This window comes from Lycium barbarum, chromosome 8 (assembly GCF_019175385.1).
Source record: "Lycium barbarum isolate Lr01 chromosome 8, ASM1917538v2, whole genome shotgun sequence".
Taxonomy (NCBI): Eukaryota; Viridiplantae; Streptophyta; class Magnoliopsida; order Solanales; family Solanaceae; genus Lycium; species Lycium barbarum.
Genome location: NC_083344.1, coordinates 9,434,197 through 9,458,413, shown reverse-complemented (window position 1 = coordinate 9,458,413; position 24,217 = coordinate 9,434,197). Strand labels below are relative to the sequence as shown.

At 33.7% G+C, this 24,217-nt stretch overlaps 2 protein-coding genes and 1 long non-coding RNA gene across 3 annotated transcripts; 1 reads left to right on the top strand and 2 right to left on the bottom strand.

Annotated features, from left to right (window-relative positions):
• The first annotated feature begins 6,429 nt into the window (after positions 1–6,429).
• LOC132605891 (uncharacterized) lies at positions 6,430–8,740 on the top strand. The gene is made up of 2 exons (XR_009569491.1): positions 6,430–6,744; positions 8,421–8,740. It is a non-coding gene; the product is annotated as an uncharacterized LOC132605891 (long non-coding RNA).
• Positions 8,741–9,464: 724 nt separating this feature from the next.
• LOC132607663 (11S globulin seed storage protein Ana o 2.0101-like) lies at positions 9,465–12,351 on the bottom strand. The gene is made up of 4 exons (XM_060321756.1): positions 12,188–12,351; positions 10,915–11,142; positions 9,942–10,194; positions 9,465–9,699 (listed from the first exon to the last, which is right to left on the bottom strand). The coding sequence occupies exons 1-4, from the start codon at positions 12,256–12,258 to the stop codon at positions 9,568–9,570; spliced, it is 684 nt and encodes a 227-aa protein (XP_060177739.1). The 5' UTR covers positions 12,259–12,351; the 3' UTR covers positions 9,465–9,567.
• Positions 12,352–17,502: 5,151 nt separating this feature from the next.
• Positions 17,503–23,160, bottom strand: LOC132607662 (pentatricopeptide repeat-containing protein At1g62930, chloroplastic-like). Its single transcript, XM_060321755.1, has 2 exons — positions 20,863–23,160; positions 17,503–18,553 (listed from the first exon to the last, which is right to left on the bottom strand). Exon 1 carries the CDS (start codon positions 22,986–22,988, stop codon positions 22,128–22,130), a length of 861 nt encoding a protein of 286 aa, XP_060177738.1. The 5' UTR covers positions 22,989–23,160; the 3' UTR covers positions 17,503–18,553; positions 20,863–22,127.
• Positions 23,161–24,217: the final 1,057 nt, after the last annotated feature.

Sequence of the window (24,217 nt, the reverse complement as noted above, 5' to 3'; positions counted from 1 at the left end):
TATTTCTCCACTCAGACATGTCTGTGTCATGGCTGCTGGATCAATTTTCTCCGAACAGATCGAGGACATGAGTAAGTAAAAAAATACTTGAAAACAAGCAATTGATTGTTTGAGTAATCTATTAGCTTAGAAGGTATAATAAGAGGGTCCTTGAGCGAAGGTATGAGAAGACTTTCCACTATATTTTGTATTAATGAAATTCAACAATCCAAATACTAACGGGATCAGAAATTTTTAAATGACTTTAGAATCGGAGGCAAAAAAAAAGGAGCAAGGAAAACAAAGGCCAAACACGTGTCAGAAAGTTGAGGAGTATGAGAGGGCTGAAATTCACTTCAGTCCAAATTCACTGTACACTTTACGCTGCTATTTGTACTACCATGTGATGCAGTGTTCGTACACCCCCAACTGTGGTTTCTATAATAACAATAATAATAAAAATAATAATATATACTCCCTTTGTTCCTAAATAAATGGTGTTTTATGCTTTTTCATTTTGTTTTTAAATAAGTAGTGCATAGGATTTAAGGAAGAAATTGATATTATTCTTTAAAAATTACCCTTATTAACATAATCAAGAATCATTAAGTAACTTTTCTAGGAAATAAGTAACTTAGAAAAAGGTAAAATTTGATCAGGGGTAAGTTAGTAAACACACTCCTAATTTTCTAGGAGTGAGCAATTTCTTAAGGGGTCTGCATAAGCTAAAACACCACTTATTAAAAAACGGAGGCAGTATAGAAATATAAGTTCATTCTAACATAAAAGTGGACAAGCTTATGTACTTTTTGAATTGGTAATCCTTGATATATACTTTAATGTTCTATTTGAGCAAATGATATCTCCAAATAAAAGGACCACTTGAAAATCCACTTAAACTCCCAAGAAATTTACATGGTAGCTTATTCACAGCAATAAAATATTCAAGAAATTTATTCACAGCAATAAAATCCCCAAGTAATCTCTATGGTTATAAAACTTCAGTGCCTTATGGTTGTTCAATAGAAGATGATGGGATCTGCAGGAAGCATAAGGAAAGTCATAAATTTTGATCTCTTAACGGAGGATGTAACAGAGAATGACTGAAATGGTTTTCAAAGGGGGCACGCGTAGCCCCCCCTCTTTAATTACTATTTTGTTCATTCTAACTAACATAAAAGCAAAAAAGCTTATGTACTTTTTTAATTGGTAATCCTTGATATATATTTTAATGTTCTATTTGAGCAAATGATATCTTCAAACGAAAGGACTGCTTGAAAATCCAAAAGGATCACTAGAAAATCCAAACACAAGGACCACTTGAAAATCCAAACAAAAGGACCACTTCAAACAATAGGACCACTTGAAAATCTAAAATCGTATCCGCAAGGTAAATTATTTAATTTATATACAACCACTAATTTTTGCAACTTTAAAAATATATAATTTTTGAAATCTCTAATGAATAATTTCAAACTAAATTCACAGCAATAAAATCCCCAAGTAATTTCTATGGTAATAAAACTCCTAGGTAAATCTCCAAGAAATTTACCTTGAAGTTTATTCACAGTAATGAAATCTCCAAGTAATTTCTATGGTAATAAAACTTCAATGCCATATGGTCGATCAATAGAAGATGATGGGATCTGCAGGAAGCATAAGGAAAGTCATAAATTCTGGTCTCTTAATGGAAGATGTAACACGGAACGACCGAAATGGTTTTCAAAGGGGGCATGCGTAGTCGCCCCACTTTAACTACTATTTTGTTCATTCTAACTAACATAAAGCGAAAAAGCTTATGTACATTTTTAATTGGTAAACCTTGATATATACTTTAATGTTCTATATGAGCAAATGATATCTTCAAACGAAAGGACCACTTGAAAATCCAAAAGGACCACTAGAAATCAAACAAAATGACCACTTGAAAATTCAAACAAAAGGACCACTTCAAACAATAGGACCACTTGAAAATCCAAAATTGTATCGGCAAGGTAAATTATTTAATTTATATACAATCACTATTTTTTGCAACTTCTAAAAATATATAATTTCTGAAATCCCTAATGAATAATTTCAAACTAAATTCACAACAATAAAATCTCCAAGTAATTTATATGGTAATAAAACTCCTAGGTAAAATCTCCAAGAAATCTACCTGGAAGTTTATTCACAGCAATGAAATCTCCACGTAATATCTATGGTAATGAAACTTCAGTGCCTTATGGTTGATTAATAGAAGATGACGGGATCTACAAGAAGCATAAGGAAAGTCATAAATTCTGGTCTCTTAATGGAAGATGTAACACGGAATGATTGAAATGGTTTTCAAAGGGGGCATGCGTAGCAGCCCCCCTTTAATTACTATTTTGTTCATTCTAACTAACATAAAAGCGAAAAAGCTTATATACCTTTTTAGTTGGTAATCCTTGATATATAATTTAATGTTCTATTTGAGCAAATGATATCTTCAAATAAAAAGACCACTTGAAAATCCAAAAGGACCACTAGAAAATCCAAACAAAAGGACCGCTTGAAAATCCAAACAAAAGGACTGCTTGAAAATCCAAAATCATGTCCGCAAGGTAAATTATTTAATTTATATACAATCACTAATTTTTGCAAATTCTAAATAGATATAATTTTTGAAATCCCTAATGAATAATTTCAAATTAAATTCACAGCAATAAAATCCCCAAGTAATTTCTATGGTAATAAAACTCCCAGATAATCTCCAAGAAATTTACGTGGAAGTTTATTCACAGCAATGAAATCTCCAAGTAATTTGTATGGTAATGAAACTTCAGTGCCTTATGGTTGATCAATAGAAGATGACGGGATCTGCAGGAAGCATAAGAAAAATCATAAATTCTGATCTCTTAATGGAAAATGTAACACGGAACGACTGAAATTGTTTTCAACAGGGGACATGCATAGCCGCCGCCCTTTAATTACTATTTTGTTCATTCTAACTAACATAAAAACGAAAAAGCTTATGTACTTTTTGAATTGGTAATCCTTGATAGATACTTTAATGTCCTATTTAAGCAAATGATATCTTCAATCAAAAGGACCACTTGAAAATCCAAAAAAAAAGAGCCACTTGAAAATCCAAAAAAAAGAGCCACTTCAAACAAAAGCACCACTTGAAAATTCAAAATTGTATCAACAGGTAAATTATTTAATTTGTATACAATCACTAATTTTTGTAACTTCTAAAAATATATAAGTTCTTAAATTCTTAAATCTCTAAAGGGAGGCATGCATAGCCGCGGTCCTTTAATTACTGTTTTGTTCATTCTAACATAAAAGTGGATAAGCTTATGTACTTTTTGAATTGATAATCCTTGATATATACTTTAACGTTCTATTTGAGCAAATCATATGGAGAAAGTCCAAACAAAAGGACCACTTGAAAATACAAAAGGACCACTTGAAAATCCAAAAAAAAGGACCACTTCAAACAAAAGGACCACTTGAAAATTCACTTAAACTCTCAAGAAATTTACCTGGGAGTTTATTCACAGCAATAAAATATCCCAGAAATTTATTCACAATAAAATCCCCAAGTAATCTCCATGATTATAAAACTTCAGTGCCTTACGGTTGATCAATAGAAGATGACGGAATCTGCTGGAAGCATAAGGAAAGTCATAAATTTTGATCTCTTAATGGAAGATGTAACATGGAATGACTGAAATGGTTTTCGAAGAGGGCATGCGTAGCCGCCCCCCTTCAATAAAAATGGATAAGCTTATGTACTTTTTAAATTGGTAATCCTTGATATATACTTTAATGTTCTATTTGAGCAAATGATATCTTCAAACAAAAGGAGCACTTGAAAATCCAAACAGAAATACCACTTGAAAATCCAAAAGGACCACTAGAAAATACTAACCAAAGGACCACTTGAAAATCCAAACAAAAGGACCACTTGAAAATCCATTTGAAAATCCAAAATCATATCCGCAAGGTAAATTATTTAATTTGTATACAATCATTAATTTTTGTAAATTCTAAAAATATATTATTTCTTAAATCTCTAATGAATAATTTCCAACTAAATTCACAGCAATGAAATCCCCAAGTAATTTCTATGGTAATGAAACTTTAGTGCCTTATGGTTGATCAATAGAAGATGACGGGATCTGCAAGAAGCATAAGGAAAGTCATAAATTCTTATCTCTTAATGGAAAATGTAACATAGAATAGCTGAAATGGTTTTCAAAAGGGCGCATGAGTAGCCGCCCCCCTTTAATTACTATTTTGTTCATTCTAACATAAAATTGGATAAGCTTATGTACTTTTTGATTTGATAATCCTTGATATATACATTAATGTTCTATTTGAGCAAATGATATCTTCAAACAAAAGGACCACTTGAAAATCCAAACAAAAGGACTGCTTGAAAATACAAAAGGACCACTTGAAAATCCAAACAAAAGGATCACTTGAAAATTCACTTGGAAATCCAAAATCGTATCCGCGGATAAATCATTTAATTTGTATACAATCACTAATTTTTGCAACTTCTAAAAATATATAATTTCTTAAATCTCTAATGAACAATTTCCAATTCAATTCACAACAATAAAATCCCCAAGTAATTTCTATGGTAATAAAACTCCCAGGTAAATCACCAAGAAATAATCCCCAGCTAATTCACAGTAACGAAATTCCCAAGTAATTTTTCAGGTAATAAAATCCCCAGATACATCCCCAAGTTATAATTCTCATCTAAATTCGCAGCAATAAAATTCCTAAGTGATTCCTTAGGTAAAATTCCTCGGTAAATCCCCTAGAAACAATCCCTAGCTAAATTCGCAGGAACATAATCCCCAAGTAATTTCCTAGATGATAAAATCCCCAGCTAAATTCCCAACAAATAATCCCCAGGTAAGTCTACAAGTACCAATACCTTGGGATTTTCCTATGAGTTCACAAGGATTTTTGTTTTTTAGATTTTTGGTTGTTTACCTACGAAAATGATACTAGGGGATTATTTTTCCACATAAATTCCCAGTTAATTATTTGGCACAAAATTTACTCACTGATTTACCTAGGGAAATCGTATCCACAGGTAAATATTCTAGAAATTAGAAATTTTTAGATTTTCGCATGAAAATCCACAAGAATTACATGCGGAAAAAACTCAACATGATACGAATTGAATACATCCTCAATTATAATTTGGCCAAAGCATTAGTTTCAGTGAGCTCCAATTATTCACACATAGAGTGCCACATAAAAATTTGGGTGTATACCTTTACCTATCCTGTACAACTTCCAGTAAAATAGAGGGTGTATCAATTAGGTTTTGAAATATAAAGGTAGGATCAATTGGTAAACACTAAGCCGGGCCCCACGCAACACTCTGCCATATTCATACTCGTCCCGCCAAATCATTGGCTCTGATACCAGTTGTTGGGCTAAAACGGCCCAAAGATACTCTCAACATGATGTAAAATTGTCCGCTTTGGGCCAAGCCCGCATAGTTTTCCCCAAAAGGCCTCACATCATTAAAAATATGTTGACACCCAATTTTGTCCCTCCTTATTTCAATTTATTTACTCAGGCATCTAAACTTATTGATAAGTTAAACACTTTATGCTCAGTATTATTAATTTTTACTATGTTTACTATCAACATTACTAGCATTACTTTATCACAAATTTTAAGTGTTCGTCATCGTTTCATTTTCGGGTTTGGAATCGTTAAATTAACTACAAGACAACACTTTGTAAAATCTTTATTTTCTACATATTAATTATTAATTGTCCCCACATAGTATATATTGTACTAATTATTAAATTAGAAGCCAAAAAATAATTAAATAGAAGAGGAAGGAACAATTACTTTTCTGCCAAATTATTAGCCCATACTCTAATTAATTCACCCCAACATTTCAGTTCAGCCCACATGTTAATTTCGGATCAGCCCACTATTTTATACCCGACCTGGTCCAATCTTTACCCCCTAAAACCAAAACCTAATCTTTTTCTTTTCATTTTCCTCTTCAGCCGCCTCTTCTTTCTCCTCTCTTCTCTCTCTCGCTCGACCTCATTTCTCCTCTCCCTCACGTTCTCCCCACTTCGTTCTGCCATCTCCACCATCACTGCTCCTCACGTTCTCTTGTCCCCCCACGCTCCTGTCGCCTCTGTCCCCCACGCCTGTTCCCCGCTCTTTCGTCTCTCTCATACGCTCCTCTCTTTTGTCAATACAAATGAAACCCTATAAATACAAGGCGAGTTGAATCGTTTTAAGGGGAGATGATTCAGTTTTGGGAGGGGACGGAACATTATTTTAGAACCGGAGGGGATTCAGTTTTGGAGGAGAGGGAGGATTGTTTTAGAAAGGGGGATTTGGTCTTAGAACAGAGGGGATCATTTTTTTTTTTTTAAAAGGGGATTATTCAGTGTCTGAGGGGGGGGGGGGGGGGGGCGAAAAAAATTGAAACCCATATTTCTGTTCGCTCTTTTACGATTTCGAAGTCGAGTATGTAAAAAAATTCGGGGGATTCAACACGATTTGGGGATTAAACACTAATTGGGGACTGAACATTGTTTTAGAAGAGGGGATATGGAGTGTTTAGGGAGGAGAACACTGATTAGGGGAATTTTTTGGAATTTCTTCTTCTTTCAATAAGAATATACTGTTTCGGCTGATACCGAAGTTTTCGATTCGAAAAAATCTTTTCGAGTTCGAGCTCGTCGTGTTCGAGTAGATTCGAGGCCGTCGATACCCAGTTCACTGTACCCAAAACAGGTCAGCAATGTCCCTCTTTCGCTCTATTTGTTCGAAATAACGTATTCTGTTACGAACGTAATTTACCTGGGTTTAGATGTGACGAAATGATTATACGACATATCGATATTGGTTGTTGATTTTATTTTATTTGCAAGATCATGGCTGCCTGTTTAAACTGATAAGATTAATGTTGAATGGCTAGTTTGAGACTTAGGCCAGTTTACCATGTCTTCGCTGCACGGTTTAAGTCGAATTCGATTAATGCTAGATGATAGTCGCTTGTTTGTTTAGTTGTGATTTCCTCCAGTTTACATTATCATGATTGTTTTTTTTTGTTAAAAGACAGAATCTGATCGATGTTAAGGGATAATGATATGCTTTTATCTGTTGAAATGATTTAGTGAAGATTGCTAGATTATATGGTTTGGTTTTCAAATGCATAAGTGTTTAGTTTTAACTTAAAATTCGACTGTCGTATAAGTTATTTGGGTTAACATCTGTCTAGTTCATAGTTTGCAAACCTGCACCAATGCCCTATTAAGTCCTGTAAGGCTGTTTAAAGTCCTTTGTTGACAAAAATTGCTGGTTGTATAGTATATGATCATTTCTGTTAAATTTGTACCTGATCAGGCTCATTTAACTATGTTTGTTTTAAGCATTGAATTTGTAGTTTACTGGACATGTTCAGCATATAAATTGGTTGGTTGGTTTGGCCTTAATATATGTTAGCATATAAGTTAGTTCTATCTTGGTTTATTTATCTGCGTTAGCATTAGTATGCAGCAGTTGAGTCTAGTTGTCCAATATGTATATCCTCATATTGATTCGCATGTTCATTATTGGTTGTTTGATCAAACAGTTAAAACACTCTATGCCTAAAATTACTGTTGGTACTGCTTGTATGAAATTAGACATGATCCTTTTGCCTTAGGTTATAATTGCCTTGAAGGAAACTTATTTGATATGGTTTTCATGCATGATACTGTTGTCCCGTGTTTGTATAAAATCAGTTAAATGCTCTCTCCTTCCTGCATATGTTGTTGTTGCATTTAGCTAGGAATTCAGAAAATATGCACGATCTCCTGCACTCTTGTAGTATGATATAAGGAAATCTCTGTAACTATTCCTACCCCTTTAATAATCTACCTGTGCTATTTGGATCACTGCACTCTTCTCAACTTAACAATTTGTCACTTGGTTCCACTTGCATGTCATATATCATATTCCGGACTTAAGGTGACCATGATCTTTCTGTACATGGTTTGTGACTGTTTTTTTTTTAGTTCCGTGATCAACTTGCAATCAATTTGTGATCTCATGCCTAGTTTATAGCTCTTTCAAATGCATCCATATATCATATTACCTTAATTTTAACTCAGTCCTTGGTCTCTCTATGCTGTTTTGTTAATTCTTCACACTTGCCTATTTCCAGCCTCACCATGACTAACCTGTTTCTCCCAATGCTATCATGACGGGTCTGTTGCCTTTGAGTGTGTCACCGCATGTATTACTCTGTCACGGATGTGATTGACTCCCTCTGCGTGCTACTAGCATATACATCTTGTCCTTATTTTGCACTCTATCTGAAGAATGTTTTGTATATCTTCACTTTACTAATTCTTTTTCTTTTATTTTTATGCATGAATATCGCATACGAGTCCCTCGGACTCGTCATCTCCCGCATTTGGTGTTAGGCCAAAGCCCAACGGAATCCTCTTCTCGAGACAACCTGCAACAATATATGAATAAAATTTGCTGGGCCGAAGCCCAACAGTAGCAGAACAACGACAGTCCTCAATGGGCTGAACCCATTTAAATCATTTCACTCCTCTTTTTTTTTTTTTTTTTTTTTTTACTTTGTGCATTTAATTTGTACTGTATGACTAACACTTTACTTGTTTTATTTGCTTAGATTAGGTGAACCTTAGCGGTACTAGTGGGTTTGATTTTAGCAAAATGGGTAGGAAGAAACAATAATTAATTCCTTAGTTTCATTTTCTTCTTTCATATTAAATTATTTATAGTACCTCTAATATTTATCTATATTAAAGCCATTGATTTTCAAGTGCAAAGCCATAAATACATATTTTGAATTATATTTTCATTCCTACTATATCGAAAATCTCAAAGTATTATTGATATACAAATATAAATTCAAGTATATTTTATAAATAACTCTCCAACTTTAAATCAGTCACGTACATTTTTAGCTAGGCGTACTTAGCAAACATAATAAAGAAGAAGGGAAAGTTCCATCTTGTCTGTACTCTTAAACAAAATTAGTTAAGGTACCCCCCTTTTTGAGTTATTTTCAAATATATCCCGCGCTCCTTCAATTTATAACTAAACTCTTTTATACAAATTATTATTTTTACAAGTCTTATTTCTAATAACATTATTATCTTTTCCTTTAAAACTTTAGCTATATTCATAAGTTATTTCCCAAACATTTATAATATTATATTTACCCTTAGCCTAACTAATCATAAGTCCGGTCGGCTAACCATTGTTAATGGGTCTTAAAGGGTGCCTAATACCTTCCCTTTAGACTAATTGAACCCTTACCTAGAATCTTAAATTTCGCAGACCTTAAACAGAGCTAACTTTAAAAATAACTTTAATAAACTTTAGGTGTCCTAATTCACCATAAATAATTAGGTGGCGACTCCTTAAAATAAATAAAAACAGGAATCTCCAATATGTCGTACTTCTAATTTAACCAAGTTAAAAAGGGGTATAACAAAGTATCCAACTCTTTATAAGTAACTCTTTTTTCTTTCCGACTACCAATATAGTACTTTGTTCGCATACCCAACATGACCTGTCAACACCAAATGCTTCTCATAGAATTTCTACATCAAAGCCACTGAAAACATTGCCAGATTGACATTGCTCCCTTCTCATGGGGCCACGGTATTGCCTCTCTTGTTGTTGTTGTCGTCCTTGTTGCGGGTTTCCAACAATAAAGAACCTCTGTACGTAGTGTATATAACTTAAATTCATATCAAATTTATTACGTAAAGATAATGTGAAGAAGTAAAAGGTCTTTTTAATTTTCTCTATAGCGGGCCAAGAGAACATTTCTTATTCATAAGATCAAAAGGAACAAATTTAATGTGAGAAATGAGCAGAGGTGAAAAGACGATAAATAGATACATAATTTCAAGTTTGATTAGACAATCAAAAAATCATCAATGACATAATTTCTTACGTACCCTTGCGTTTTGGTCTAATTGGTTGGCATTGTTAGAAGCATCTTCAAGAACAACAGTAACAACTTCTTGATTTCCTTCATTATAGACCCAATGTGCAGCACCTGCTGGAAATGCCATTATATCACCTCGTCTAAATTGCTCAATTCTTTGATGGCAATCTTGGAATCTGCTGCTTCTAATTCCCTGTTGAGTTTGTTGAGATGATTGGAATGTCTTGGGCAACCCGAGTTCATTATGCCATAAAATCATCAACCTGTTATTTACATCGAATCACATAGACACACCATCACTTGAATGAAAAAAAATGGTACTCTTCTGTTTTATCTAGTTCACTTGTACCAGATCTTAGCTTATAACATGATTCATCTATATTCAAAATGGATAGTGATCTTCAAATCATGACAATGTTGATTTCAAAAAATCAACATGAACTTATGATCAATTCTAGAATTATATATGAATGATTAGGCGTTGGCTTAAGCTATACTTTTACTAGTGTTATATCTTTTCAAAAATAATACTCCCTCCATTCACCAAAAAAAAAAAAAAAAAAAAAAAAAAATGAATGCGGGGATTAAACCTTTCATTTTTTCAATTTTGATTTAGACATAATCATTTCTTATTTTCTTAAAATAAATTTTATTAATTAGAAACTAAATAAAAAATCATATTATAAATTATTCTGGTTGGATTTCACTTGTTATGTTGTTGTTGTTATAAATTACAAATCTTAACTAATTAAAAATACATTTAATAGAATGAAAAAGTTGTGTTAAAAAGACTTAGTTTGACTCTTCAAATAGTAATAGCACTCACTAAATAAAAATCAAGAGTACGTGATATTAAAAATAGAACAAAGAGAGTACGATGACTAGGTTCGTATCGACATAGGTGGAAGAATAGTTTTTTATATCTCATTGCTAATGTTATTTATCTAATAATTAATATAATAAATACTTATATATATTAACACTTTTGTTCACCTTGAACAACATAGGCAAGTAGTGGAGAACTAGTGTAGGAAGGCAAAAGAGGGCCTCTAGACTGAATAACATGTCGAAATAGTGAAACTCCAGCACACTGAAATTGTAGATCATTTGGGTCAAAAACCTCATTAACTCCAGCTTCAACTTGCATTCTAAAAGATGGCTCTTGTGGATTAAGTCTGTTAATTTGACATTGGCCTTGTTGTTGTTGGTACCTGTTGAAAATTTAAAAAGAATATGAACATTAGAAACAAAGTCTACCACTGTTTGGATGGGCATTACGTATTGATTTATAATATATTGTATTGTATCGCATTATATTGCTTTGACAAATACAACGTTTGGATAAATTGTAAAAGGTAGGGTAAATGATAAAATAGGATTATTAAATAATAAATAAAGACAAAATAAGAAAATTAAAACAAATTTGTATTGAAACTAACAACACAATATGATACCATAGGTAACAACCATCCAAACAAGGTATAAGAGAATAAAGGGAGAGATAAAAATTAACTTTGGTCATGCCATGGAAAACATTAAAGTGAATATGCCTACGTATAGGCCGATATTCAAAACAAAAACTTGAGAAAAATCCTCAACTACTAGCACAATTTGAACATGTACTCTGCTGATTTGCAAAAATAAGCACTTTTTATGGCCAGTTGGCAACTTTAGTTTTCCAAAATTAGACTAGCGGTCTGAAGTTTGAAAGCAAATAGCCACTTTTATGGCTTTGTATTAAGAAGTTGGCAACTTTTACAGCCCAGTGATCTAAAGTTATAAAATGGCCACCTAATCCGAAGTTTAAAATTCAAAACAAATATTCAAATCACTTTTGTAACTTTTTTTTCTTCTCATAAAATAGACAAATTTTAAATATAGACTACAGACGTGGCCACCTGATGTAAATTGACATCCTTATAGTCCTGAATCCTGACTAACAAACAAGTAATTGCACGGTTTTTCCCTTCAAATGGACTGGTCTTTGATTTTGCACTTCAAAATCAAAATTATGCCTAGAGAGGCACAAGTGCTTTAAAGACGCAGCATAACTTGTGGATATTATAGTACGTAACCTATGACCATGTAGGCATAAGTTCGATTTGAAGGACGCAAATTAAAGACCAGTCCATTTGAAGGACAAAAATTAAAGACCAGCACACAATAGGGACAAAGGTGCAAATGACCCAAACAAATTGTGAAAAAATAGTAGCCCATTTTAACAAACAAGATCAATCACCAATCTTTGAATTATACCTTTGTTGAGCAAAGTTGCCATGCAAAAGCAAAAGGAAACTCAAGATAAGAGAAAACCATGTGGTAGCCATTATTATAATTGTTAGTAGTAGACGAAGATGAAATCAAATGATTATTATTGAGCTGAGGGGAAGTGGAGAGTAGGAAATGAGTGGTATTGATAATTTGATAGTAGTGAGAATTAGTATTTTAGATTGACACATTGCAAAAGAGATGTAAAAAGTTTTTTGCCATTTTGCACTTTGCATGGCTACTATAACTTGCTGCCTTACACATAATAAGTTCAAATTTTCTTCATGCATGTTTTAGTGTAATTACTTGGCTATATTGCTCTGAGAATAGTACAAAGTTATGCAGGTGAAGTTTTCGTTTTTATCTGTATGGTTCGATTAAACCTGTTAAAATGGGATTGACCCGCGAGGCCAGTCCAACCCAACTCTTTATTTAAATACAGTTGAGCTAAGCAAAGCTTAACACATTTAGAAGTGAGGCTCAATAGTTCAGTCTATTGGCCCGCCAGCCTCAAGGGTTGGGCCGAGGCCAGCCCTTGAGGCTGGGAAAAAATAATAATAAATTAGTTAATTTTTAAGAAGTTATGAGTAAATTAAATAAAAAGACAGAAAATTTAATGAGGAAAAAAAAGTACTAATTACTATGGACTAAATTAGAAGTTATTATGGACTAACTAGAAGTTAGAGTTATATGTTTTAGCCTCAGAAATCATTTTATGTTTTTTTTTTTTTTTTTTTTTTGGACATGACTTGGATTAGTGAACCAAAAAAATAATTTATATTTGTTCGTTTGAATTTATTTTGTTTATGTAATGTGAGTTCGTGCAAAAATGGTACAATAGAAAATTCTATTTCAGATTGCAAAATTTTCGTGTTCAGATTGTCCAAAAAAATCCCTGAATGCTATTTCGGAAGAACAAAAATGTTAAAGGGCTGACCCGTCCTATCCAGCGGCCCGCGTAGGGTTGGGTTGGGCTGCCACCTTAGAAACCCTTCCATAAAAAAGAGTTAGCCCGTCCTAACCCATTTAAATCTCTAACCCTTTAGGGTTGGGCTAAACCAGCCCATTTTGACACCTCTAGTTTCAAATGGTAGTTCATGTGTTAAAAGTTCAATATGTACTGTATTAGATTATGATCATTTCAATAGAGTAATTCGAAAAAAAAAAAGAAAAAACAGGAAGTCCATCACCAAAGAAAATGAAGTTAACATCATAAAAGCATTCATTAAGTATTAAATCGGCCAAATTGAACAAATGATAGGTCAAAACTATGTTCTTTGCTCGGAATTAAAGAGTGGAGAACGAATAGGTGTCGAACGATTTATATTAATTTCTTGTTATTGTGAAATTCGTAATCAAGATGGATTGCCCTTCATGATCAGAGATACTATTATATTAGTTTTTTACACCAATAGGTTGATGAGATACCTTAGTTAATAACAGAGGCAGAGCCTAAATTTAAAATTTATGGGTTTGGAATTTACTCATTTTGAATTACTGGGTAATGGTTTTAATTTAATAATTTGTACACATCAAATGAAATTCTTAATACAAATATAGGATTTAAATCAAAATTATTGAGTTTTTTCGAATCGCTTCTGACACGCTAGCTAACACCCCCCTCATTAACAATAGCAGTTGTTTATAATCCTAATTTAGTAGCTTTTAGAAATGGAATAAATTAAAATAACCAGCTACAATCGGTTAAAATACAGGTAGAGAGTAAACATTCTAGTAACTTACACTAAGAGGGTAAAAAGCTTTGCATCTTGCACTGTGCATGACTAGTAAACCATGCTGCTTTACACATAATAAGTTTCTTTTGCATTCTTGGTCACTTGTGTTAATTAAGCACGGGGCAGAGCTAGAATTTAAAATTTATGGGTTTGAGATATTTTTTTTTTTAAGTTTATGGGCTTAAAATTAATAATTGGTATATATTAAATAGGGTTTTAAGATAAATACAAGATTTGATTCAAAGCTACTGAATTCTGGCGATTTCATAAGTCATACTTTAGCTACACTTCTCGTGTTAAAATGGCTCTATTGGTCTGAGAATACGGTACCAAATTATGCAGGTGAAGCTGTTGCTTTTATATGATGTTTTTGCATAGTTTTCAGCAGAATTCAGTAGCTTTAGTTAGCCCATATCATGTATATGTGTTGAAAAATTCAATAGATATGTAAATATATAATAAGTTGCAGATCCAGTAGCATAAATGGGTCAGGGTTCTTGTTGCAAGCTAGGGGTAGCCAAACCCCACAAATTTTAGATCATGAGTCCGTCTCTAAATATGTTTGAAGTTCATTATATCTCACAATTTTTTTTAAAGGAATAAAATACAAAAAATTAATAAGAAGTCTCACTAAAATTATTGAGTATATGATTTATTTACACTATCAATTGCTTAGTACTAGCCATGCATGCAAACTTGCAAAATGGCATACCTGTTTTAATCTATACTAGCTAGTTAGCTTCTTACATCTTTGTATGTATTTTTTTTTTAATTTTTTAAGGTAACGAATGAAGGTGAAATGTCAGTTACTCAGATTGTTATTAGAGGAGGGTCATAATTTAGAGTTTATGGGGTTCGAAATGCCACCAAACTCATAGCTAGTCGTCAGAATTAATGGATTCACATTTAAATATTTATACATACTTAACTACTTTCTAAATCCAAATACAGAACTTTCTTAATCCAAATACAGACTCATAACAAAATTTATTGGATCATATGAACCCATGATTAATACTCTCCTTCCGCCCCTGATTGCTATTTATTGGTAGTACTTTTAAGAAAGGAACAATTAAAAGTTGGATCATTTGTGTTGTCTTTTTGCTAGAATCTAGGCTTTGTTATCTTAGACTCAAGCATTTGTAAAGAGATTAGTGTATAATTTCGTTATAGCAATTTAAGCATATCCAAAATTGGGTAGGCAATGGAGAAACTGCTGAATTGCTATTAGAATCCAGATTAATTATTCCAAATTTCCGAGAGCTAAACACATTATCTAGTTCCAAACACTTCCAAATTCCTTTCAAACCCCATTTTTTTTTTTTGAGTAATTAATAAAATGTTGGCATGATATCTAGATTGACACCTTAATTTGGCCTCAACTGGCAACTATAAACACTCCAACTTTGAGAATGCACATCTAGACACCTCAACTTGTCTTTACTGTGTCAGTTGAATACTCCAACTTACAAAATGATCATCTAGGCACCTCCAAAATTTATATATCACGTCAGCATCGAGTGTCCATGAGAAACAATGGAGACAAGTTGAAGTGTCTAGATGTGCATTCTCAAAGTTAGAACGTTTATAGTTGCCGGTTGAGACCAATTTAAAATATCTATCTATGTATTATGCCTAAAATTTAGTACCAAAGTACATGATCTGTATAAGAAACTTTGTGATTGACAAATGGACATACTCCCCAAAACTTCAGCCAAAACTCAGCTACTCATGAGTTCAAAATGAAAGAAAAGATAACATAGACTAGCAAACAAAAGAGCCTCCTATGTCATATATAGACAACATCTAGGTGGGATCGAAATTAAGTAGGCGTTTGGCCATAGAATTAAAATATTTTTCACTTCATTTGAAATTTATGGAGTTGGAGTTGGAGATGTAGTTGTGTTTGATTTTAAAAGTGAAAAGTGAGTTGGAAAACATGTAATAAGTTGTTCTCTAAATTTGAAATACAACTTCGAGTTGGATTTGGATTTTCAAGATAAAACACTGATTTTCAAATGAAGTGAAAAATATTTAATGCAATTGGTAGCCTAAAACAAATTAAGAAACTTCAAGTATATTTAATAAAATCAACTTCTGTGTGTGTTGCATGTACATCCCATGAGTCACACGTGCACCACACATACATCCCTGGTCAGTTAGTAATTTTTTTTCTTCAATCACACATATATTATCAAATTACCAAGATAAAAAGTAGTAGCAATCAATTATTTATAGACTAAGAAAATTACATATAGTTAAAATAAAATTAAATATCACTAAGAAAATACATAAATAGTCACTAACTTAATTGTTAAAACGTATATTAAAAGAAGCTATGCGTGTGTAGTCACAAGCCATCACGGTTAATTTAACAAAAAGTATAATTTAATCAAATTTCTTACATTGGAATAAGATCTAGAAAATATAAATATCTTTGGCCACAAAATGGATGTAATTGCGATGACAATCTGAACATGTTATCTGCCTATTCATCCAGGTAACACTGCAATTATGATGAACATACATTGTATAATTAACAACTCATTTTAGTCATAAACTCAAAATAACCCTAAATTAAAAATAATAGCCAATCGGATATATTTTATAATTTTCATTAGCCCGAAAATGAACCTTCTGTATCTTTGGAGCCGGCACCACCCCGCGGTTTCTAACCTTCTTCCACTTTCACCACGCAAAAACCCTTCCAAAACACGACTTATACTTTGCCTTCCTCAACGAACTTTCTTCTCTTGCCTCAAATGCCTTTGGAATCTTAATCAGAATCACTAAGTACCCTTTCTTACTTGTAGGGACATCATATACTTCTTACCCTGCGTTAGTCTATTTGCCGCACGACGACATGAAATTTTCCGAGGTGTAAGATTTACCCTTTTATCCCTTATATTTTCTGTTAATTCCAATACTACCCTTACTTCTAAAAACCCTTTAAGCACTTTTATCCAAACACATAACTGCTTATTTATAAAATAACTTTCAGCAATTAAAAAGTACTTTAAGCACTTGTGCTTAAAAGCCACTTTTTTCAGCTAATCCAAACGGGCTCTAAGTTATTAACTTACATTCTTCCAATCTACATAATTTTTAATCTCAATTTATTTTATATATTTGAGTTTGAGTTGCGCTTTCACTAGGCATTTATGCTGTTTTAACTCATTTGACCAAATAATTTTGGCAAGTCCAACTTCAAACCCGTATATCTAAAGTTTTTGTAGGTGTGCTAGTATAAGTTATTTTTAAAGCGGCTACACTTAAAAACATTTATAAACTTTGGATATTCTTAAAATTGGGGTCCTCCGGGCAATATTATATATCTGCACTTGGTATTCAACGTAGTACTGAAATAAGATTCAATTTGATGGCAGGAAAAAGATGGATATATACAACTGATCACTAAATGAGTCTCCAACAAAAGAATGAAAAAAAGTAAAAGAAAAAGTAAAGAAGGCATAGCCAACAATCAAATGACATATATGCTTATTCATTTTCGTGGTTGATCAAGAAGTTAGCACAAAAGAAATACTAGTAACAACAACACCAAGAACAAGAATGAAGAATTATTACTTTATTAGTAAAAATGAGAGTTGCAGTGGCCTATACTTAGCCAAATGAACAGTAACCAAAGAACAAGTTTAAACTTGTAGCCCCATTCGCACCTCAGTCATAACTCATACTAGCTACTACCATTAAACAATGGGAAAATCTTGAATTCAACAACAAATCAATTATTTCACCCTTAAAGATACAAAAGAGAATAAATATTAAAAGCTTCAGACACGAACTTTGTATCAGAAAGGACGCAGCAGTTCATAAGATAAATAACATGACAAGTCATCTGCAGAATTGATACTTAAAAATGAAGACAGAGGATCACAATCTCTTGCGTTGAGTTACGGACACATAGCGAATTCATCTGGCCATCAAAAGATTCTTGTAAGCAATATCTGTAGAGTACACATGACAGTTGTGCAGCAGGCAGTACATCATTGTCTCTTTATCGGCAATAGTACAGCAGCAGAAGCCTTGGCCACCACTAGAAAAGCGAACATTGACAAGCTTGCAAACACATGAGACAATCATTTCTAAAAATTTGATACTCTTTATGTGTCTCCATAGCGAAGCAGAGAGATGAAGTTGTTACTTGATTGTTGCGCAAATCTGGAATCCCATTGCAGTGGAGATAAATATTTAACTCCTGCAATACATTAGACCAAGATGCAAGATTATTACTATGGAAATAATGACCTTCCACCTCCAAAACTTCAAGATCTCTTAGCATTTCAATAGATCCAGGCCATTGTTTTGTAGACGTATCAAGTACAAAAAGATATTGTAGATTTCGCATCTCTCCAATGTAATCTGGCAGCGTCTGTATAGATGAGTAGCTCCTAATGTCCAAGGATTCAAGGGATTTTAGCTGGCATATGTTGCTCGGAAGATCCATAAATCAATTAGTCTGTCCAAATTTCCTATTGACTTGTGGATCTCCGTCAGCCTTGAACAACAAAGTCTCTAGACTTCATGAACCATTGAAGTTTGGAGTTCTTCTGAGTTGCTTGCAATCAGAGAGATCCAACTTCTTCAAACTTTTGCAACACTACAAGTAAACCAAATATAGTTTCCAAGTAAGATTTTCTTTCCGTCAGTTGCAATAACAGTACACAAGAAATTGTAACACTGAGTAACAAACCTGCAAATTAAGACCAAATTCTAGGATATTACTCTCCCTTGGATATTTAGAAATACAAGTTTCTCAGCTGAAAAACATGATGGTACATACTTTAGACAACAGCTAAAGATCTCCACTAATATGTAACTCGTCGATTTTAAGCACCCTAAATTTTTCATTTTCTTAAATCCTTTTGCCCTCAAGTTCTCACTCTTTAATGCCCATAGATCTACCTTCAGTACTTCTGCCTTTTTGGAACCCCATAATTCAGTAAATTGAAAAGTGCCTCAAGACCATGTTTATGTCCCAGAAAATAAGAGAGAAAAATGCTACATGCAAATTGAACGTCAAACAAAGAGAATACATTTTGTACCAACCAAAACTGTATTTACACATTTAGAGGATGTAAAAAAATGTAAAATTTCTCAAACAGCTAAGATGACTCTTTCAGATACTAGCTAACATCATTCAATAAAAAATAATACGAAAAGAAGAAACCAATATGAAAACAGAGGTTTAATAACACATGTATTAGTTCTCAGTACATATTAACATGGCTTTGTGAAAACGGTAGAAAAATCGTGGAACAAATTTGAGGTGACAGGAAACCAGATTTCATATGGCCAGCAAAATGAAAATTGATAGGCTGGAATATACAACATTGAGAGAGAAAATCAGAGGCACTGTACAAGTTAATGCTGTTGGACAAAGAAGCAGAAAATAGGACTCTTTTCAACCACACATAGTTCAGAAGTCAGATTTAAGCTTAACTCCTAAGAAAAATGGAGCTAAGAGTTAAAAGATTTCAAATCCATTAGTTTGATTACTAGTATATATAAAATTAGCCAAATTGATGGAAAGAGATTTCAAGCAATTTATCCGCAAAGTGGACAGAAACTAGTTGGCATTCACTAAAGATAGACAAATAATGGAAGCCGCATTAAGCCGTTAATAGCAAATGACGCTTTGGAAAAAAGAAAATACAAAAGAGCACTTGGCTATTGATAAAGCTGGACATATAGAAGGTGTACGACCACGTAAATTGGGGATTTGTGATGAATTCAATGGTAGTCGAGTTTTGGAAACAAATGGAGATATTGGATAAAGTTTTAAATCCACTGTCAAATTCTCAATTTTGATAAATGGTACACATTTAGTTTTTTTCTTCTGCTCATAGGGGTTTAAGGAAAGGTGACCCTTTTTCTTTTTTACTTTTATTTTCGCTATGGAGGGCCTTGGTAGAATAACTAGCAAGGCAACACAGCTTGGCTGGATAAAATGTTTCAAGTAGATACAAGAGGCCAATGATCGATGATGATATCACATCTCTTATATGTAGATGATACACTTTAATGTGTGAAGCAAATGAAGAGCAAGTATTGTACCTGAAGACAACCTAATGTTGTTTGAAGTTGTATCAGGTTTACAACTAAATTATACAGAGTGAAATTGTCCCGGTAAATAACACAAAGTTGGTAGAACTCCTGGGATGCAATGTGGAACAATTACCAACCGAAGTGCCACCAGGTGCCAATCTGGAAAAGTGTGAGAAGATGCTCTCAAATTGGAAGCAATATTTATACTTAGGGGTCTTGAGCCGAGGGTCTTCCGGAAACAGCCTCCCTACCTAAAGTAGGGGTAAGGTCTGCTTACGCTTTACCCTCCTCAGACCCCACGTTGTGGGATTTACTGGATATGTTGTTGTTGTATTTATACTTAGGGGAAGACCAATCCTAACCAATAGTGTGTTGGACGCTCTCTATATCTATATTAGTAGAGATCAGAGAAGAAAGCCTTCAACCTAGTTAAATGGAAGATTGTGATAACAAAGAAGAGGGAAGGCGAAATAGTAGTAAGAAGACATGTGGAAGCAACTGATCACAGAAAATATGGGATGGAAAAGTGTGGATTAGAAACTTAAGGGGAAATTCTCAGAGCACATTCACATTAAACTGAGAGATAGGTGGATAGGGAACAGACGATTTGAGGAGACTTTCCAAGTTCATTTCATGTGCAGCAAATGAACTGATTTTTTTTTTTTTTTTTGGTAACTGCACATCCTAAGCACCCCTTGGGAGCAACAAATAATAAAATTCTTTATTACTTATCAAAAGACTATGTCAACTACTTATATAAGGACACTTGGTGAATCCCACATTTAAATTAATGTTCTTTTGTTTGAAGCAAGTACACTAAAAATGGGCTAGAGGCTTGAGAAGTGAAGCAGAAAAAAGCACCTGTCATCTCGATACTGCACATTGCTGCTTTCATATGAGAAGAGCCTTTGAATTCACCTCTTCTGTCCCGAAGTTCCTGACGTTCATCTTGCAAAACTTTTAAGCCTGGAATTGTCGGTATTGTCACCTAAAAATTCATATACATCAAATGCACTTTATTATATTAATGAAAGAGAATTAAATTACCAAAAGATCACAGCTGACAATTGACATTCAAATGATTCTAGAGACGAGGTTAATTTTGTACGAAACATAGAAGAAACTAGATATACTCCCAAAAAAAAAAAAAAATCCTAGATATACTTCACTCCTATCTAATCGTGTCCAATAGGAAGCTATATCGTGTAGCCTACACGTGCAGACATGATCATGGAAAGCTCTATTGCGTCCATCTCACTAAGTTACCAACACTTCAACACAGTGCTGAAGTATAAGACAAGACATGGGTCCCTATTCAAATTAAAATGCATAATCTAGAATAAAGAAATAAACAATTACAGTAGAGAATTGCAAACAGATTTCTACATCTGAAAAAGAAATCCCTTCCCTCCATCTTTTAAGTTAGTTGTCAACGACGATATGAAGCACAACCTTTTCCGAATAGCAAGGACTTATCAAAGGACCAATGAGATTATCTTAGACACAACTATTGTTCTATGAAAATGTAAATTCCCAGTAAAGCATCCAGTACTTTTAGATCATATATAAACCTCCAAAAATATATTCTTAAATAATTTGAATATGGTGTTGATCTATCACCAACAGTATAACCCATTAAATTTGAACAAGTTCTAATTCAATTTCAGGAAAATCACAAATACTCATACTATATTGTTTAGGGACAGAACGAGGGGGTTGATCTTATAAGATCTGGTGTTCCAATTATGGTTGATGTACCAAGCTTTACAAAATATCAAAAAAGAAAGATTGTTTCCGATTTCTATAACAACTTATAAGTTGCAGGCAGTTGTGATAGATTCTCAAAAAGATAGAAAATGATAATACCTTAAGGTAAATAAATAGCACTGAAAATGATATCCCAAGACTTATAATGTGTACACATAAGGGAACTCACGTTATTTATCATATTAAAAGCGCAGTAAGATATGATATCCAAGATAAAGAAGATTCGAAAAACAATAAAAATATCAAAAGTGATGTAACTCATTAATAAGCCTGCCTGGAAAGCTCAAGATATTGCATCAAATGTGATAATGCAATCTGATTTCTTTTGTACAGCCGAATAAACCAAGCAAAAGAAATATTCACTTCTTATAATCCGAGTAAAGCTCTGGTATCATGTCAAGGACGGAAGGATTCTCAATTATAACCTTTACCAGTAGCTCAGATGTAGTTGCATCAAATGAGAAGCTCCTTCCGGCCATTTCCTTCATGAAAGTTGTCATTTCACTAATTTTGCTACACCTCAGAAATCCTTGCACAAACACACTGTAAGTGACATTGTCTGGCAAACAACCGTTGTCCTCCATATTTCTAAGCATATCTTTAGCTTCATCCAAAAACCCTCCAAGACAAAATCCATTTATCATTATAGTGTATGTTATCACATCCGGAAGCACTCCAATTAAAGAAAGCTTCTCAAAAATCACATGAGCTTTGTCGAGTATACCATTTTTGCACAATCCATTAATGACAACATTGTAGAATTCAATATCAATATTTTCTCTCTTTCCTTCCAACCTATTATAAAGTAACATAGCTTCTTCAACAAGTCCATACTTAAAATAACCATTGAGCAAACTGCAATGAGTGCATAAGTTAGGTACGGGCCCCGTAGATAGCATCTCAGCAAAGATATTTTTTGCATCGCCTATTCTTTTAACTTCAAATAGACCTTGCAAGATAGTATTGTAGGTAACAGTAACCGTTTTTAATACCTTTTGAGAAATTTCATGGAACAATTGCATGGCCTCGGCCAATTTCTTTTTCTTACAGTATCCATTTATTAGTACGCTATAGCTAATAATGTCAGGTTCAATGGTCTTATCTATCATGGAATAAAAAACTCTCCTTGCTCTATCCAGTTGACCACGCAAGCAATATCCATCCACAGTCAAATTCTCAATTTTGATAAATGGTACACCGGTAGGTTTTTCTCTGCTCATAGGGGTTTTACGGCAAGGGGACACTCTTTCTTATTTACTTTTTATTTTAGTCATAGGGGTTTGGTAGAATGACTAGCGAGGCAACACATCTTGGCTGGATAAAAAGCTTTCGAGTAGATACAAAAGACCACGGATCAATGATGATATCACATCTCCTATATGCAGATGATACTCTTATAATCTGCGAAGCAAATAAAGAGCAGGTATTGTACCTGAAGACAATCTAATTGTTGTTTGAAGCTGTATCACGTTTACAAGTAAATTATGCAGAGTGACATTTTTAGATATATGCTCCTATCTGATACAATGGTGGGCCCGAAGAGAGGGAGGGGTAGGCCAAAGAAGGCCTGGGGAGAGGTGATTCGGTAGGATATGGCGCTACTTCAGCTTACCGAGGACATGACCGGTGATAGGAGGGTGTGGAGGTCGAGCTTCAGGGTAGAGGGCTAGTAGGCGGCCGCGAGGATTTCTTTTCCGCATTAGGAGTATTATTATCTTTGTTCACTCGCTTATTTTTTAGATCTCTCATATAGCTTGCTTGTTTTTTTCTTTCTTTCTTTAACGTCATTTATCTTATTATATGTTGCTATTACTGCCTATTATTATTGTTGTCTTGGCATCTTTTCTTGAGCCGGGGGTCTATCGGAAACAGTCTTCCTACCTCCCACGGTACGTGTAAGGTCTGCGTACACTCTACCCTCCCCAGACCCCACCATGTGGGAATACACTGGGTATGTAGTAGTTGTTGTTGTTGCTCCTATCTGATACAAGTTGAGGTCATGTTACAGAGCATAGCACACGCTTCCCTTCTATGATTAAGCAAAGTTATATTGTGTCCAACTTCAAGTTGAGGTCATGTTACACTTGGAACAAGTGCAAATGAGAAAGATTGAAAATGTTACTCCGTTATTTAATGTCACCGCAAAGACAGGAAAAATCAGAACTCTTTTAGAAACTGAAATGTGAAGTAAGTCTTCTTCGATTACATAGTAATAACAGTGGGAGAAATGAAAATGCATCCCAATATCACAAGGTATACATTTTTTTTTCTTTTTCTTATTGCATACATACAGTGAGTACAGAGCATAACGCAAGCTTCCCTTCTATGATTATGCAAAGTTCTAATTATGCGGTATAACACAGTGTTGAAATATAAGATCAGACACAGAACCCTTTTTTCGGCAAATTCTTGCAATAACATGCAGAGATTACTTAAAATCCATAATCTA

Coding starts and splice junctions, on each gene's coding strand:
- LOC132607662 (XM_060321755.1), bottom strand. CDS start 22,988: ATGAGCAGAGAAAAACCTACCGGTGTACCATTTATCAAAATTGAGAAT.
- LOC132607663 (XM_060321756.1), bottom strand. CDS start 12,258: ATGGCTACCACATGGTTTTCTCTTATCTTGAGTTTCCTTTTGCTTTTG. Junction 10,195..10,914: donor GTTGTTCAAGGTGAACAAAA/GTGTTAATATAT, acceptor TGTAAATAACAG/GTTGATGATTTTATGGCATA. Junction 9,700..9,941: donor AATTAGACCAAAACGCAAGG/GTACGTAAGAAA, acceptor CACTACGTACAG/AGGTTCTTTATTGTTGGAAA.